General features: G+C 32.9%; 1 protein-coding gene across 1 annotated transcript; it reads left to right on the top strand.

Moving 5' to 3' along the window:
* The first annotated feature begins 11,590 nt into the window (after nt 1–11,590).
* On the top strand, nt 11,591–13,511 carry LOC127083845 (AT-hook motif nuclear-localized protein 15). Its single transcript, XM_051024182.1, has 2 exons — nt 11,591–12,021; nt 12,315–13,511. Exon 2 carries the CDS (start codon nt 12,437–12,439, stop codon nt 13,355–13,357), a length of 921 nt encoding a protein of 306 aa, XP_050880139.1. The 5' UTR covers nt 11,591–12,021; nt 12,315–12,436; the 3' UTR covers nt 13,358–13,511.
* Nucleotides 13,512–13,827: the final 316 nt, after the last annotated feature.

Here is a 13,827-nt window from a genome sequence, read left to right as displayed (position 1 = left end):
CTCCTCTACTCCAATGCATGTGGTACCAGATTTGGATATCAGAGTTATGTTAATGATTAATCCACTTACAAATGGTTCCTCTCTGAACCTGGTTCCTTTCTTAACCCAGACTCGTCACTGGTCCCCTCTCTAGACCAGGAACTCGTCACTGGATCGAAGTCCGTCAACATCAGACACACAAGTTCCATCTCTGAACTTGAGACTCGTCACTGGACCAAAGTTTGTCACCTATCTCTAATATGAATGATGCATGAATGCAACAATCAAATGCAATACTCATCATAAGTTCCTCTATGAACCTACAACATCGCCAATATAAGGCCACCATAGCAGTTCCTCTACGAACCACACATCTCAACATAACTCAGCATAATATATACGTATAAATCAACATAATATATAATCATATAATTACTCAACAATTCTCACTAATAGGGTTAAAAATATCATTACAGAACCATCAACATTCAACAAGGTCAACTTATAACTCAATAAAGTGTAAGAACAAGACTATGTATCTACAATTCATCTCTAAGGTTTTGATGATAACAAAGGATGAAACAAATTGGTACCCTAACATAATTTATCTAAGTGTGCAGGGCTCTAATCCAAAAAGGGTCAGATAAACATATATCTGATACACACGCAAGTTCAGAATGACCACTTAAAAGTTTTTCAGCACAGGCTCTGACTCTGAACCAAAGGAAGTGCACAAAGTTCTACGTAGAAAGAAGTTTCAGACGCTCTGAATCTGAACAGCGCACTCTAGGGTCTGATGCTTTTTCACTCTGAATTAATCACTATCAGAAAGACATCAAGAACCTCTGAAGTCAATCAGCCTTTAGCAACTATCTGAAGATACACACGCTGAACAGAAACATCTGATTTCTACACACTCTGACTTAGAATGTTCACTAAGACTTAGCTGCGAAGTCTTTCGTTTTTGGCAAGAATATCTATTTGGAAGAAAGTCAAAGCGCCCTAAAATTGCTATGGAAAGGACAAAGAGATTAATTACATTAAAAATCCATCACTGTCAAGATTTCCTCCTCCAACAGTCTCTTCATCAAATCTTTATATAAAGGGTGGATCATCTTCATAACAAAAAAGCGAAGCACACAAGAATACTGCACCTAACTCAAAACTCTTTTGTTCTTGCTAATTCTCTTTCACACGAGTTATTGCTCTAAGCGTGGAATATTTTTTTGCTCTCATTGTGTAACTTTTGCTTACTTAGAAGTACTAAGCACATAACTTTATTTTTCATTACTTGATGAATATTCCTCAAGTGACTTGTGAAGTGTGTAAACTTGAGAGGGCTAAGAGATCTTTATCCTCTTAGACGATCTTCGTTGTAATCTTTCAAGATTAGTGGATTAAGTCCTTGTTGAAGGCGAAATCACCTTGGCCGGGTGGACTGGAGTAGCTTTGAATTTCAAGCGAACCAGGATAAACTTCTGTGTCAATAGTATTATTTTTCGCGTGTGTTTTATTTGCAAAAGTTTTTATTATCTGTGGAAACAATTCAAACCCCCCTTTCTTGTTTTTCTCTACCTTCATAAAGCTCACAAATAACTCTTCCACGTTTTATCCAAAATTAAGAGTCACAAGGCATACTCTAACTTTAACTCATTACTCTCAAACTCGGCTCTGAACGTATCATAAAACTTAACTCTAACTATCAACATTCCACTCTAAACCTTTCAGACTCCACTCTAATTATATTAAACTCAACTCTCTTAATTCAAAATAATTCTAAAACATAACAAACTCAACTCAATGACTCATTAAACTTATCAAATTATCGGATAAGTCATAAACTACTCACAAATGTTTGAATCAAACCACTCAATTTATGCATTTAAAATTCTTTCTCACATCCTCATACATGCATTTAACCTCTAAAGAATTACTATGAGGTGGTACTACACGTTAGCTTCCCAACGCTTGAAACTGCACCTCAATCGGAGTCACAGAACTCAAGTTATTGTGAAAAACAAGGGAACCAATAGATTGTTCTGAACATTCTATCCAATGTTTTTCACTCGAAGCAGGGAACCAACTGATTGTAGCAGGGGATCGATCGACTTTCGCTTGGAATTTTCCCAAAAATCCCACTTCTAAATTCATCTTCTTCAACCTTTAGCCATCCCAAACCATATTCAATCATATTCTAACATGCCAAAGCATTTCACACCATGAATTCATCATCATACATCACTTACGTAACATTTAAAACATCTTACTACACAAATTAATCATTTATTTCATCAATTACGCCACAAATTCATCAAATTAAAACATATCAACATGAACATCAACCTCATAATCACTCGAACAAATTTTCCCAAAAATCAGTTATTACCAGATCACGAAATTTACATCATAACACAACAGTCAAGAGAGGTCTTGCCCAAACCATCTCAAGATTCACAAAACTCATCAATGGAAGCAAATGAAAAATAACAAGGAATAGGGTTAGGATCACCCTCTATCCTTTATGCATAATACACACATAGATAGATTATCCCCCTCCTCATCCTTACCTCAAATTTGTAGAAAAAACCTTGAATCTACAACTATGGAGGCTCTACTCTTGCTTTGCTAGGGTTTTCCAACTATGCTGACAACTTTTCACGTATCAATACTTTCTCTCCCTACTTTTCTATTTAAAATAAATAAATAACCTAATTTTATTTTCATTCATTTCCCCTCAGTTCATGGTAATTCTCTCCTAACTACACTAATAATATTAAAATTATATTTTTCTTCTAAAGTCTCAAATTCCTCCATTTTTATATTAATTTTAATTATAAAAATTCTAATAATTCTACAAAAAAATCCAATAATTAAAAAAAAATAAAGCACTCTAAAACTCAAATAAAATAATATAAGGTATTTAAACTCAATTAAAATAATTTAATTAAAAAACTGGAGTGTTAAAACTCCCCCTACTTAAAGAATTTTATCCCTCGAATATTACCTGAAAGAAACAACGCCGAATAAGACTCTCTCATTCTGCTCTCTAGGTCCTACGTCACGCTTCCTCCAGCAGGTCCTCCCCACACTAACTTACCTAAAGAAATCTCTTTACCTCTTAAGTGTTTCACTTCTCGATCCTTAATCTACAAGGGTGGTGCTTCAACAATCAAGTTCTCTCTCACTTGCACATCATTCAATTGAATCACATGGGACATATCAGGAATATACTTCTAAAGTTGAGACACATGAAAAACTCTATGAAGATTCAAAAGATGTGGTGGTAAGGAAACTTTTTAGGACATTTCTCCTACTCTCTCAAGGATCTAAGACAGACCAATAAAACGAGGCGTGAGCTTCTGACACTTCAGTGCACGACCAACATCAGTCACCAGGGTGACTCTCAAAAACACATCATCCCCCTCTTTAAATTTAAGTTCCTTACTTCTCTTATCATGATAACTCTTCTACCTGCTTTATGATACCTTCATCTTCTCCTAAATCATCTTAACCTTCTCAGTAGTATGGTGAACAATCTCAGGACCAAGCATAACACTTTCACCTAATTCATACTAAAACAAAGGTTTACCTTCTACCATACAAAGCTTCAAAAGGTGTAATCCCAATACTAGAATGGAAATTGTTGTTATAAGTGAACTCAATCAGTGGTAAGTAACTGTCTCAATTACCTTCATGCTCTAAAACATAAGCTCTCAACAAATCTTCCAAGGTTGGATATTCCTTTTTGTTTGACCGCCTGTCTGTGGATGGTAAGCAGAACTCAACCTCAACTTGGTTCCCAAGGTTTCTTGAAAAATCTCCCAAAACCTTGACGTGAACCTCAGATCTCTATCTGAAACAATACTCAAAGGAAAACCATGCAGCTTCACAATCTCGTTGATGTAGATCTCTGCCAACTTCTGCAACGGGTAACTAATCTCTATCAGAACAAAATGATCCTACTTAGTTAATTTATCCACCATAACCCAAATTGGATCACTTTCTTTCGCGATCTTTGGCAAATCCACGATAAAATCCATAAAGACTATTTCCCTTTCACTCATGAATACTCAAAGGTTGCATCAATCCAAACAAATTTTAATGCTCGATCTTCAACTTCTGACAAGTTAAATAAGAATACACAAACTCGGCAACTTCCTTCTTCATACCTGGCCACCAAAACATCTTCTTAAGGTCTTGATACATCTTCGTGGCTCCGGGATGAATACTTAAACTACTCTTGTGACTTTATTCAAAAATTCTCTTCTTAAGCTCTAGAAAATCCGACACATAAACTTTGTCCCGAAATTTCATAATCACGTTCTCATATACTCTAAAGTCTACCTCTTTACCTTGATTTATTATCACCAATTGGTCAATCAATCCCAAGTCCATCTTCTGACCTTCTATGATCTCTTCGAGTACATTACTAGTCAACTTTAGCATACCCAACTTCACACTTCTTGGCGTTATCTCACACACCAAGCTAAGATCTCTGAATTGCTCAATCCATTCCAAATCTTTAATCATGAGCGTAGACATATGAAAGAACTTCCTACTAAATGCATCTGCTACCATATTGGCTTTACCAGGATGGTAACTCAATCCAAAATCATAGTCCTTCAGAAACTCTAGCCACATTCTTTTCCTTGTATTCAGATCCTTCTAATCAAATAGATACTTCAAACTTTTATGATTACTGAAAACTTCAAACCTCGAACCATACAGATAATGTATCCAACTTTTAAGCATGAAGACTACTGTTGCCAACTCCAAACCATCAGAATCGGCAGCATCGTGTGGGAGCGCCATGTCATGGAGTCGGTTGTCTTCCTCCTTCGACGCGTGAGGCGATAAATTGCGGTGTTGGCGAAAGAGACGAGCGTAAGACCTTGTTTGACGAAGAGGAAGAAAGCATCATCGTGGATCTAAGCATTCTCGATGAGCAATTTCAGTTTCACTTCAGCGCTTCGCACAATAAGCGCTTTTTCTTTAATCTGTTGGCTTTTTGACTTCAAGTCTGGGGTGACCCAGGATTTGGGCCTTTTGGCCCAACCATTTACGACATGCATGGTTTTTTCCATTTTACCCCTCCTCTCATGTGAAATACTTATTGGGCTTATGCTCGAGGCCCACAGATAGGATGTGGATTTGTGTTCGCCCCCTAGCGCTTCCTGTCATTTTTTATTGGGTCTGAGGCCCACCAGTTTGGTACCCAACACTGTGCACACCCCCTTCCCTTGGAGTTCAGTAGGACAACGATGGGCCTCTACTATTAGGCCCATCCGAGGCCTTTTACTTTTTCCTTTCCATCATTGGGCCTGATTATTTTCTTTAGATTTTTTTTCTTCAATTTTGTTAATTAATGATTAAGGAGATTAGGCTTGTTTATTTAGGTTAACCCAATTAGAATTAGATTAATTAGAACTTAATTCTTATGTAATATTTGGTTAATTAGAACTTTAGCTTAATTAGGAATAATTCCCATTTTTTAGAATTTTAGGATTACTCTAGATTTTAGAATTTTTATTAGAGTTTTAGCTAGGATTAATTAGACATTTTTAGGATTTAATTAGATGAGTTTTTGACTAATTAGAGTTTTTAATCTTGTTTGGGTTAATTGGAATTTAGTGTGTAGAACTTAATCAAGATTAATAAAGATAATTAGATATTAGGATTTAATTAGTCTTAATAAAAATGTTAGATTAGTTTAAGAATTTTAGAATTTAAAAAAGTTATTCTTGATTAATTCTAGAATTGTACTAAATTTAAGAATAGAACCTAATTGATTTCTCATTTAGAAAATAGAATAAAATTTTAATTCAATATTTCATCTCTTGTGAAAAGACCATTTTACCAATCTTTTTCATGCTAGAGATTGTCATCAAAATATCATTAACATATAAAATGAGATATAAAATGAGGTAGAGAATGACTTTCTCATACCTTCAATATGTATAAACAAATGTCATAACTATTTCTTACAAAACCAAATTTAAGAAGAAATTCATCAAACCAAAGACACCGCTTCCTTGAATTTTGTTTCAACCCATACAAAGATTTCTTCAACAAACATACCTTCACATTATCTTCTACAAAAGCTTCAGGGTATTCCATATAGATTGTATCTTCAAAGTATTCATGTAAGAAAGTTATTTTGACGTTCATATGTTCTAATTAAAGGTTATATTATTTTATAATTCTCTTAAGTACCCTTATAGAATAATGTTTTATCACAGGGAATAAAACTCTCCACCGGAATAAAACCCTTCTTTACATGTCTTTCCTTAAAATTTGGTTTTTTAAATTCTTGAAATACCTTTATTCTTCTTAAAGATCCACTTGCATCTAATCATCATTTGTTTCTTAAACAGTCTCACAAACTCGCAAATACAGTTCTTCATCAGAGAGATATCTCATCATTTACCGCCATCAATCATCTTTAATTTTATTTGCTTTTGATTGTTTCAATAAAGGTCTTGGATTATAAGCATAATCATTTTTATTTTTAAATAAAAAGTTGTTCTTGAAATTAATTTTCAATTTTTTATATTTTTTAAAATATATAATTTACAAAAAAAAAACAGAAAAAAAATAATTCCTAACAAATTAAATTTTAAAACTTTTTTTACTGAAAGTCTCTTACTTAGGTTTCATAAAAAATAAAAATATAAGAGATATTAAAAATAAATGATCAAGTAAGGATCTAATTATTGAGACTTTATTATATAGGATTTTTGTTTCATATATATATATATATATATATATATATATATATATATATATATATATATATATATATATATATATATATATATATATATATAAAAGTGATTTTAATATATTAATTTCAATACATTTTTACTGAAAAATTTATTTATGAAACTTTTTATATACTTAAAATAAAGTTTTATGAATCAGAAAGTATTCATGAATTAAATATTAATATTAATATTATGCAACAATATAATATTAAAATTTTGCCAACATTAAGAAAAATGTACAAATAAAAGAATCTTTTACACAAAATCTCAAAGGGAAAGTACACATGGGTGGGTCATTACACGAATGGGCTGTGCAGCTTTCCGTATGGAGCCCCACACTGCGCTCGAGCTATACAAAGTGACCAACCAAAGACACCAAGTAGCTGCTAGGGCAAATGGGTAATTAAAATTTGTCTTAAATAATTAATTGATTTTTTAAAAATTGATGTGTGTGTTTTAAAAGAAGATTTGAATGCAATTTTTTATTTATTTTAGTCTATAAAATTAAAATTTATAGAAAAATTTGCAGATAATCTATTTATTTTTCTATAAATTTTAATTTTAAGGACTAAACCAAAATGATATTTAATATTTAAAATTTTTATCCAAAAAAAACACGTTAATTTATTTGAATCGATTAACTATTTAAATTTTAAAATTTAAAATGTTTTATTTTATGAAAAATATTAATGAATGCTCTGGAAATCCTCTTTAAAGTCTTAAAATACTTAAAATATTAAATTTTAAAAGAAATATGCATATTTAATATATTAAAAATTAAAATGATTCAAATTTTTTATAAAATATTTTCTTTAACTAAAATACTTCAATAATAATGTTCCTATGACATCTGGTAGCCAAACTTCTATTAGTGGTTCATGATTTCAATAATTTTATTTCTAAATCAAAACTTAATATATATATATATATATATATATATATATATATATATATATCACCTAAAAAAATAAACAAAATATAAATTTGATTTTTCAGCAAACTTCTATTTTTTTAGTGATTTTTCAACAAACAAAAAATTATATTGCAAACTCACTGCTAAAAATACTATTATATCAAATTTTTAATCAAATAAATAATATTATATTAATAAAAAAATATGTATATCTGGAGAGACTAGATCTGATCTAGAAATAACAAAAGTAAAAAAACTATTACTGAAACTAAAACCTACTTATACATTGTGAACCGTTACTCATCAAGATGTCATGATTCTAAGAAGCTAATTTATCCATACACATGTTTCCTTTCCTGAAAATGTGTGTGCAAACCAAATTTAAAAGAAAATACTTATAATTTGACTATCTATTTCAGAGATCCCAAGAAATAAGGGATTCCATCCTAATCCTAACAAATCAAGACATTAGACCATTATCTACAATTTGCCTCCTCTAAAGTGATCATAATAACAAGAAGTTTTATTTTCAAAACGTTACTCTCACCCAAATTAGTAGAGAAAGCTCCTAAAAACTCATTTAATGATTCCTCACAATTGCCCCCGCTTCTGCAAAAGGTTCCTCTTACCGAACCATATGTGTTAACCTTAATCTACAAAATGTGTGGTTTTCTAAAAAAAAACTATACGAATTTTGGGGTGTTTTGGTATTTTTGTCAATTTGGAGATCGTCAATAATGTGATGCTCTAATTGACGGTTGACCATCCAACCATTTGAAAGCGAGGAGTTGATCTTAGTTATTTTGAATTTATTTATACATTTTTTATTTTTTATCATAATTTATTTTAAAAAAAATGTTAATCATTGAAAATTGGAACAAAATTTACACTTAATTAAGCTTTTTTTCTCAATTAATTCTAAAACTTTCCGCTTGAGACAATTGTATGATAAGAAAAATGTCAAAGGATCCTCGTTAAGCATGGTAATATAACCCGTATCCGTAGGTATCTGATCTCACCTGATCAGGAGGGCCTTCCAAGGTCTTGGTGAATGGGCCGGAGAATGAAATGAGAGGGGGGTGTACCTGCAAGGTGCTCCAACGCTTAAGTCAGAAAAGGTACAGAATGAGATTATCAGAGTGTGAGTTAGAATACCTGCCCCTTTGCCATGAAAGGGGTATTTATATTGAGCCCCCAGCGCTGGGCCAAGGCTCCTAATGGGCTGGATTAGCTAGGCCCAAGGAGGAGCTGCCAGGGGACGCGTAAGAAGCGTTAAGACCTAGACCAAGGTCCGCCCCCTGGTCCAACTGCCCCTATCCCTACGGAGACAATATAGGGGAGTTGGGTGACGTGGTGAGTGAGATGCCGTTATGGCTCTGCCCGACACAACTTAGGTGCCCGCGGCGTGGGTTGACGATGAGTGGATGGAGATCATATGAGGAGGACCCGCCCGTTGTCCGACACGTGTTTAAGGGGCCGGGGAGACATTCTCCGGGCGGACGGTCGTTCACCTGACGTGTCCTCGTGGTCGCTTGGATACGGTCGTTTGGACGTGGGCTTGGCGAGCATTGGGCCGTGCCGTGCTAAGTGTCGTGGCCCAGTCCAGAACAAAATTTATCATAATTTATTTTAAAAAAAATGTTAATCATTGAAAATTGGAACAAAATTTACACTTAATTAAGCTTTTTTTCTCAATTAATTCTAAAACTTTCCGCTTGAGACAATTGTATGATAAGAAAAATGTCAAAGGATCCTCGTTAAGCATGGTAATATAACCCGTATCCGTAGTATCTATCCGAATTCATCTTGAATTCGGTGATGAGTCGGAAAAAACCAATTTGATTGAGTTTGGATTTTCTCTGATTATAAAATATGGTGATGAGTCGGATAATTGGAATACTAGTACCCACCCCGAATCCATCCCCGATTTCATCTTATTATATATATATATATATATATATATATATATATATATATATATATGTATATATAATATATATATATATATATATATATATATATATATATATACATATATATATATATATATATATATATATATAATATATATATAATTATTTAGTTTTGATAATTTAGAATAATAAATATTTGATTAATGTTTTAATATTTTGATTTATATTTATTATTTAAAATATTTTAGATGTATGTATGAAATTTTTTGAGATTGTTTCATTTTGTTATTTGTAATGTAATTTGATTTTGAAAAATAAATAAATATTTCAATTAAAAAAATTAAAAATGGATGGTGTTTGCGCTTTAATTCTCCATTTCCGATGGGTTTGGACGGAGAGTGGTGATTGCTTAGGGATTTAAGTTTGAGTTTGGGAAGGTAAAAAACGTCTTCGACTCGACTCGCCTTGTTGCCATACCTAATTCTCGTGGATATGATCTGATGATTCTAGATCTTCTAACTAGTATAATCATGTGTCATTCTAGAGCATATTCATTAGATAATGCAATATTATAAATTTTTTTTGAGTAACTACTTTTCAAGAGCGAAGTTAGCAATTTAATGTCAACAATATGTAATCTCCGATCCAATGAACCTTAGAACTCTCATTGGTTTTGCTCATGTGTGTTGATAGAATTGTATCATACATCATAGTCCTTAGACCTCTTGTGTTGTTTAGAGGTGAAAACATTTTAAGAGGATTCTTAAAGAACTAGTTGGATAGATCTTCCGATCCTTTGTCATAAATTTTTGGATGGATTCCACAACTTACTAGATCAAAATATAACAAGTCATAGTTTAAACGAGAACATGTATGATCTAAATTAAATTATTCAATACACATACAAATACAAATATTAAAAAAGAAAAAATTTAAAAATTTAATATATCAACATAAATCTAAATAATTCATAAAACAATTTATCATATCATTTTTTTAGCATCATTACTATTCTTATATGTATTATATTAAACTATTAGAGATTTGATGGTTTGAAAGACATATTTGGTGCTATTTGATCTGTTTATGTTATAAGTATATTTAGTGTAAACAAATCTATTGCCGCTGTTCCAGCATCCCTTTTACCCATAATCTAATGATTAAGAATTAATAAAACATAAATAAATCAAAAAAATGTGTTTTGAAAAGAGAGAAAATGAAAATGATTAGTTACAATCGGTGTTAAATGTACAACAACAATAAATATATCGGAGAGGATCCAAATTCATGTTTAGTATATTTAGTGATGATGAGAATTATGGGTAAGATTTTATGGACTAGAAATTCTATGATAGAAGTGGAAAAAACAAGTTTTGAGAGATGTTGGGCGAATCACGACCGTAACACATTGTTACAACTAACCCATAAAATTCTCTATATCAAGTGATGAGAAACCGTGAAGAAATTATAACCATATCATATTCTTAACGTATTATTTTATTAAAAAATCTATTAAAATCTAATTTATTAAACCATTCATTCAAATTAAAATACTTTTAAATATCACAAAATCTTTTATAAATTGCAAGAAAAAGTTGGATTTTTAAAAATCCAAATTATTATAATTAATATTATAAGAATATTTAAATTAAATAAAATTCTTGATCAAATATTGTATAAAAGAAAATAAAATATATACCAATAATACAGACTTATATTCCCTCGAATTTTTGATATGACAACGACAATGAGGTAGGTTTCTATTACACGAGTTCAAAATTATTTTAAACCATATCCATTAAGCTCATTATATAATTTTTGAATTTTGTAAAATATCAATTAAATATACGCTTTCTTTAATCTTTAGAATTAAAAGATACTACTAGTGATAATCGAAATTCCGACAGCAAGTAAAGTAGTTGGAATTTAAACACAAATTTTAAGAAGTACACGATTGGTTATAAATTAAAGATCATTAATGACTTCATTAAAAGCGTAACAACCATTAAAGACATAATTTTTCTTACAAAATATGGAGTGTCTTGCGCAAGTTGCGCTCTGTTTGTAATGCTAATCTTGTTTTCGAAAGAAGAAGAGTCACGAGTAGGTGACACAACAACAACAAGTGGATGAGTATCTGCTTACTTAGGAAGTTGAAAACTTTGAACACAACACTATAACCGCTTACCAGGGAGACAACTAAAACCACCCTTCACTTCACACACAATACCACTACCTATACATAGATTCCATTCCATAGAAGAAACTTCAAAGGACGGTGTTTTATTTTTTCTTTTTCTTTTTCTTTTTTTGAAACTGATACACACTTCTCAAGTTCTCTCATACCCAGACAGATTTAGAAACAATAGTACCGAGGGTCCCTCACTGGAGACTCACAGTACCCTTGTAACCGTACCAATTTATCTGACCTCTTTTTGTGGCATAGATTGAGGTACAAACGCATATTTTCATAATCTTTTTTTCCCTGGAATGAAGGGTTTGTTTCTCTTCTCTTCTTCTTCTTCTTCTTCTTGTACTTCGACCACAGTTTCTTTCTTCACCTTCCCTTTTGTTCTCTCTTTTTATATTTTCTCCTTTTTGTTCACCAGTTTTATAGCTTGATGTGACTTGTTTTATTTTGAGTGATTGTGTGGTTAGGGTTTACATGCAAAATAAACATGTATTTTTTAGAATCTTTTTATTTTCTTATCAGAAAATAAGATAAGGTTTTGGTTTTGATTTCAGTTAATAGATCTGAGTCTGAGTCTGTAGATTCAAACAAACTTCATATATATCAGCTTCTTTTCCAAGCTAGATTCTCTCTCTCTCTATCTGATTTTCTTTCGTTTCCAAAAACTAAGAAGATTATGGCTAATCGATGGTGGACTGGGAATGTGGCAACGATGCCAACATCACCGACTTCGCTTCAACAGCTGAAGAGAGAGCAAGAGTTAATGGAAAGTAACAACAACGCGAACTCGACTCCAACGAATAGCAGTAACAGCAACAATAATGAAGATGAAGATAACAACAACCCTGAAGATCAGAATCCTTCGGAGCCCGGTAGTAGTAGTGGTCGGAGGCCACGAGGTAGACCGCCGGGTTCGAAGAACAAACCCAAACCGCCTATTGTTATAACGAAAGAATCTCCGAACGCGCTGCGAAGCCACGTGTTAGAAATTAGCAGCGGTAGTGATGTGGCGGAGAGCATAGCTACCTTTGCTAACCGCCGTCACCGTGGTGTGTCGGTTTTGAGTGGGAGCGGCATTGTGACTAATGTGACGCTTAGGCAACCGGCTGCTCCCGCTGGTGTTATTACTCTTCATGGAAGGTTTGAGATTCTGTCGCTTTCGGGTGCTTTTCTGCCTTCGCCATCTCCGCCTGGAGCGACCGGGCTTACTGTTTATTTAGCCGGTGGTCAGGGGCAGGTTGTGGGTGGCGCTGTGGCGGGTTCTTTGGTTGCTTCTGGACCTGTGATGGTTATTGCAGCTACTTTTGCTAATGCTACTTATGAGAGGTTGCCATTGGAAGATGAACAAGGTGGTGATCAAGAGGAAATGCAAGTTGAACAACAATCTGGTGTGGATTCAGCAACTGTTGTAGCAGCAGGAGTTGCTTCTTCTCAAGGTTTGGATTTCGCCGAACAACAGCACCATCATCATCAACAACAACAACAGGTTTCAATGCCTATGTATAACTTGCCACCAAATCTTATACATAACGGTAATCAAATGCCTCATGATATGTTTTGGGGTCCTCCACCTCCTCGTCCTCCTCCTCCTTTCTGAGAAAGGAGAGGTAGGAAACTTATTGTCAATGGTGTTTAATCTTACTGACTTGTACTTGTGTGCAGTATGCTCTCCTTCTCTGACTGTGCTTGTTGTAAGAACATATATATATTATATACATATATAGCAAGGTTAGGATTGTTTGTTTTCTTCATTTGTTTGTTGCTTTTATAAAACTAAGTAGAATCAGATATTATTAACTATATTTAGATGATTTTGTTCTCTTGATCTAGATTAGTTAGTTAATTATGATTCTCTAGGTAGCTTGTTAAAAATGAAATTATGATTGAGATATTTATGGTAAGGATATGATTTTGTTTGATTATTTGCCTAGTTGTGTAATGTATGCAAATATATTCTCAACTGGTTTTGGACAGTTATGCACAAGTTGAATAGTTTTGCAAGAGGATTGTTATGTGCTCCTAGTAGGGTGTGATGAGATAGACTCTATTGATGGAAAGATGGGGGTG

Source organism: Lathyrus oleraceus, chromosome 5 (genome assembly GCF_024323335.1).
Source record: "Lathyrus oleraceus cultivar Zhongwan6 chromosome 5, CAAS_Psat_ZW6_1.0, whole genome shotgun sequence".
Classification (NCBI taxonomy): Eukaryota; Viridiplantae; Streptophyta; class Magnoliopsida; order Fabales; family Fabaceae; genus Lathyrus; species Lathyrus oleraceus.
The sequence above is the reverse complement of the archived record's forward strand: the minus strand, read 5'-3'. Positions and strand labels throughout refer to the sequence as shown.

What these genes read in the sequence shown, in the direction of transcription:
- LOC127083845 (XM_051024182.1), top strand. Translation starts at nt 12,437, where the DNA reads ATGGCTAATCGATGGTGGACTGGGAATGTGGCAACGATGCCAACATCA.